Genomic DNA, 4,204 nt, shown 5'->3' with positions numbered 1-4,204 from the left:
AATAACAATGAAGGCTGCAACCAAAAAATAGCTGGGCGTTGTGGCAGGAGCCTGTAGTCCCAGCTACTTGGGGGATGGAGGCAGGAGAATCACTTGAGCCCAGGAGTTGGAGGTTGCTGTGAACTGTGATGCCACAGTACTCTACCCAGGTGACAGCTTGAGGCTCTGTATCTAAATAAATAAATAAAAATAAAAGCGTCAACAGTCACTCTCCCCATAGACAAGAAAGTGAGCTGTCCCAGGAAACCATACCAAGATAGACCCCAGTTTGGCTGTGGAAGGAAGCAAACTTCTCTTAGGTGAAGTAGTGGAGGACCTGGAAGCACTCTCCTTCCTTGGGGAACTCACTACTGGCTGGTTTGTGCGTTGTTGGTGCAAGTATGTAGGTATTCGTGTGTGCCCTGGGAGTGGAGCGGTGAGGATGCCGCTGCTCCCAGCACTCTTTTGTCAGGCCTCATTCTTTTGTGTGAAAGTTGAGTGTTAATCACTAGCAACCTCCGCTCCCCCCACAGCTCCTTTTCCCAAGGAGGGGTGGGGCGCAGAGACCCTGTGCTACACAGTTCATCTGCCTGGAATTAGTCTGCAAAAGGCATACCTGGGACTCCTGTAGGCTTTGTAAAGTGAGCCCTGAAAAAGACCTCAGCTTTTCATTAAAATCTTTAAAAACTGCTTTTGAGTATGGTCAAACTATTTAAAGGCTCCTAATCAACTGGGCTGTTCCTCTGCAAGGGAGCTGTGAATCTATTCATTTATTCGTTCTTTCGTTCATTCATTCGTTCAGGCATTCAGAAATTAAGACAAGCGGCTACTGAGCACCCACTAGCTGGCAGCCTCCGCTGAGTCTCTCGAAGACGCGTAAGGCATCCCTCTCCCTTCCCCGTGCGCTCCCAGGAGCTCACACCTCGCCTGCAGCCAGGACAGGCACCTAAAAGATAAGCTGGTGGGGAGGGGCATAGAAAAGACAGCAGGCAGAAAAAACAGGAGAAGTGGAGGCAGGTGAGACCAGGTAAAGGGTCAGCAGAGATCTGAAGGTGATTTTACACACTGCTTCTCTTAGAATCCAGAGGAAAAAATGCTTTTGTTCTCTAACCACCGCCGGCAAGGATAAGACGCAGTGGCTTTAAACTGCTTTGCGCCGGATAGTGGTTGCTCCTGCGGAGCCTGCAGGCTTGGTTTAGAGGCTGTCCCATAGAGGGCGCTGTTTGCCTGACTTTGAATGGAGCGGTGCGCGCCGCCGGCAGAGGGAACGGTCCGCGCCAGAGGGCGAGAGCAGGGCTGTGTCGGCGCTGGAGTCCGGCTTCCTCCAGCAAGCTGGAAGCGGAAGGGAAAGATGGAAGCATCCTGCCGGTCAAGCCCAGCACCCCTGAAACTCAGGATGGTCTGGGGATGCGGACATCCGATAAACTCCCTCCCCTGGTCAACACACGCACACACACTCGCGCACCCCTTGGGAGGAGAGTCATTGGGAGAACTTGGGGACGACAAAGGAAAAACGAAGCTAGTAGTCGTCAGGCAGGGAGCCGGGGCGGCTGTCTCGGAGTCTTCTCCAGCCAGCGTCGCCCTCCACCCCCCAATCTGAGTCTAGTCCTAAAGTTATCAGCCCAGAGCCCATCTCTCCAGATGGACTCCCAGCGTCTTCGGCGACAACGCTCCAGCGTTCGCTTTTTCTTTTTTTTCCCCCAAGGGGAGATGTGAAACTTTTCCACTTCTCTTAGTTTAAAGGCGGCTTCCACGAGTCAAAACTTTGGGCAAGTTCGCACGAGTCCACCCAGGACTGCAGATTTCCCACAATCGTGCGTTCTCTTTACATATCCTTGGCCTCGTAGCCTGCAAAGACCGACATGCCTTGAGCTATTTCTGCGGTTGGGGAGAAAATGACTTTTGGGTGCCAGCAGCAGTTGGGGGACCAGGCCTGGTCTCCTCCGCTCAGGGCGCCTGTTTTCACTTATAAAATCCGAGTGTGAGAGCCACCCTGTTTCAATCTTAGGGCCGATTCGTTCCAACTCGGATTTTGGATAGTATGGTGTTTTGCGTTCCAGCAAAGCACTGTACGAACACTAAGGACTGATAATACTGATAATAATACTGGTTTATGGGAGGAGCACCATTTACAACGCTTCCAGGTTCCCAAGGCAAAGGTAGAGTTCGTAGTGTAGGTGAATGTCCGCAGAAAGAGACATTAAATGTGTCCATCCAAATTCGGTGGCGTTGGGTCTGACTCCCCATACCACCTTCCCAGTTGGGGACCCTAAATGGTCGCATCTCTTAAGGGAGGGCGGCCTAGAATTAGTAAAGCTCTACGAAAAAGAAAGCAGCAGGGAAGTGAAGGGACCACAAAAAGACCTCGGGGTTGCAGGAGCTTCACTGGCATGAGTGAAGTGAGGTCAGTTTGCCACCTTCCTCTCGGAGAGATGAAGATGTCTCTGGGAAAGGGACCCCCGCCCCCGCAACAATCCTGATTTACCGGATGCTTAGATCTAAAGTCTTAAATGCCTGCCTCATGGGTTTCTCGAGCGAGCTGGGCGCTGTTTTTAAAGCCCACAGACTCTAGTGACCTTTCAGCTGTTCCTCAGAGACCCAGTTGTGGTTCTCTAGGGACTTGGCCCTCGGGGCGTGCGGTGGGTGACGCTGCCTCGGCCAAGGAAGTCACCGCCGCGTCTTGGGTTCACACTGGCCCAATTAAAGCAGTTAGCAGCTCCAAACGCCAGCGGAGAGACTTCCTAGGAGAAAGTGCTGCCATCAGGGTTGCATGCTCCGGCGGCCAGGGGAGAGAAGCGCCCTTCGGAATGCAGCCGTCGATGCGGGGACGCCGCGATCCCAGCAACCCCACCGAGTGACGCGCGGGCGTCAGCGCACTGGCAGAGATTCATTCTGGCTCCTGCTCCCAGGGGAAGGTTCACTCCGGTCTTCCAAGGCCAAAGGCCAAGATTATGCGGATTCCCGAGCCCTCAGACGCAATGCGAGGACTTACACCTCGATTCCCTCCCATCAGCTAGACACGGTGGGTGGGGAACTCAAATCCCCCTCTTGGTGGCCACTCCCTTCCTAACAGGCTTTGGGAGAAATGCTGAGGCCTCCAGGTAGGAAGGGTAGGAAAGTGTTGAGTTTGTCGCGGACTGAGGTCGCGTCCTGCCTCCTGGGCCAGCGCCGCGTGGCTCTCCAGCCGCGTGGGGGCGGCGGGTCCCTGCCGAGTCCCAGGGGGCGGAGGAGCGGCAGCTGTGAGCACAGATAACCCCGAAGTGACCCGGGCGGACCCGCCCCTCACCCCTCCAGCGGGTCTGGCGGCTGGAAGTGGGTCCCTGCGCCGCAGGGGGGAGAGGAAGGCGCAAGCTCCGGGCTCAAGGCTGTCTGAGCGCTCCGGCCAGGGGCGCCGCCTGTTCTGCGTCGTTCGCTCGCCTCCAGCGCTCACAGGAGCGCTCCGAGTGCCTCTTTAGCGGGAGCCAATATCCTTTTGTGCTAATAGGCTTGTCCTCATTTGCTGCCTAATTGGACTATATAAAGCCAATAACAGGAGGGCTCTTACAGCCCGAAGCCAAAGCGCCAAAATCCGAGGGAAGGCATAGGGGCGGTGGCAGAGGCTGTTGCGGGGCCGAGGCTCTACAGAGCCTTCGCCTGCCTAATCCCATTTGCCATTGTACGCGCCCAATCGCCGTATACTCCCCGCATTTAACTTGGATGACATTTTGATTTCATCATTAGCATCCGGCGCCGGATTGACGCAGCCCTAGTCGGGGACCGCTCTCTCTGCCTCCTCCCCGGGAGCTGCAGCCGCAGCCGAGCCGCTTCGCTCCCGTGGTGCCGCTGCAGGGCCGCTCCCCGCCCCTCAGCACCCCTCCCCCATGCGAGCCCGCCCCGGCTGGGTCCTCACCCCGCCCTCCCTAGGCTGGATTTGCGCCCGGGGCGGCCCCCGACTTTGCGCCCCGTAGTTGAGTTCCGTTTATGGTCTGATTTCCGGCTGCTAGCCCGCTAGCCCGGCCGCCCGCCTGTCCCGCTCCCTCCCTCCCAGGGATCGGAGGATAGGGGACCATGCCGGAGCCCGGGCCGGACGCCCCCGGCAACGCCAGCGCTCAACCCCCGCCGCCGCCGCCCCCACCTCCCGCGCCCAAGGAGTCCCCATTCTCCATCAAGAACCTGCTCAACGGAGACCACCACCGGCCGCCCCCTAAGCCGCAGCCGCCCCCACGGACGCTCTTCTCGCCTGCCT

General features: G+C 57.2%; 1 protein-coding gene across 1 annotated transcript in view; it reads left to right on the top strand.

Annotated features, from left to right (window-relative positions):
• Positions 1–4,026: 4,026 nt before the first annotated feature.
• HMX3 (H6 family homeobox 3) overlaps positions 4,027–4,204 on the top strand; it is a 1,699-nt gene continuing 1,521 nt past the window's right edge. The window contains 1 exon segment of the mRNA XM_023515651.1: positions 4,027–4,204. This exon segment is cut by the window's right edge and continues 23 nt beyond it. Coding sequence (XP_023371419.1) covers positions 4,027–4,204 — 178 coding nt within the window.

The sequence above is a fragment of the Otolemur garnettii genome, unplaced genomic scaffold (genome assembly GCF_000181295.1).
Source record: "Otolemur garnettii isolate 467f Iridium unplaced genomic scaffold, OtoGar3 scaffold00075, whole genome shotgun sequence".
Lineage (NCBI taxonomy): Eukaryota > Metazoa > Chordata > Mammalia > Primates > Galagidae > Otolemur > Otolemur garnettii.
The sequence above is the reverse complement of the archived record's forward strand: the minus strand, read 5'-3'. Positions and strand labels throughout refer to the sequence as shown.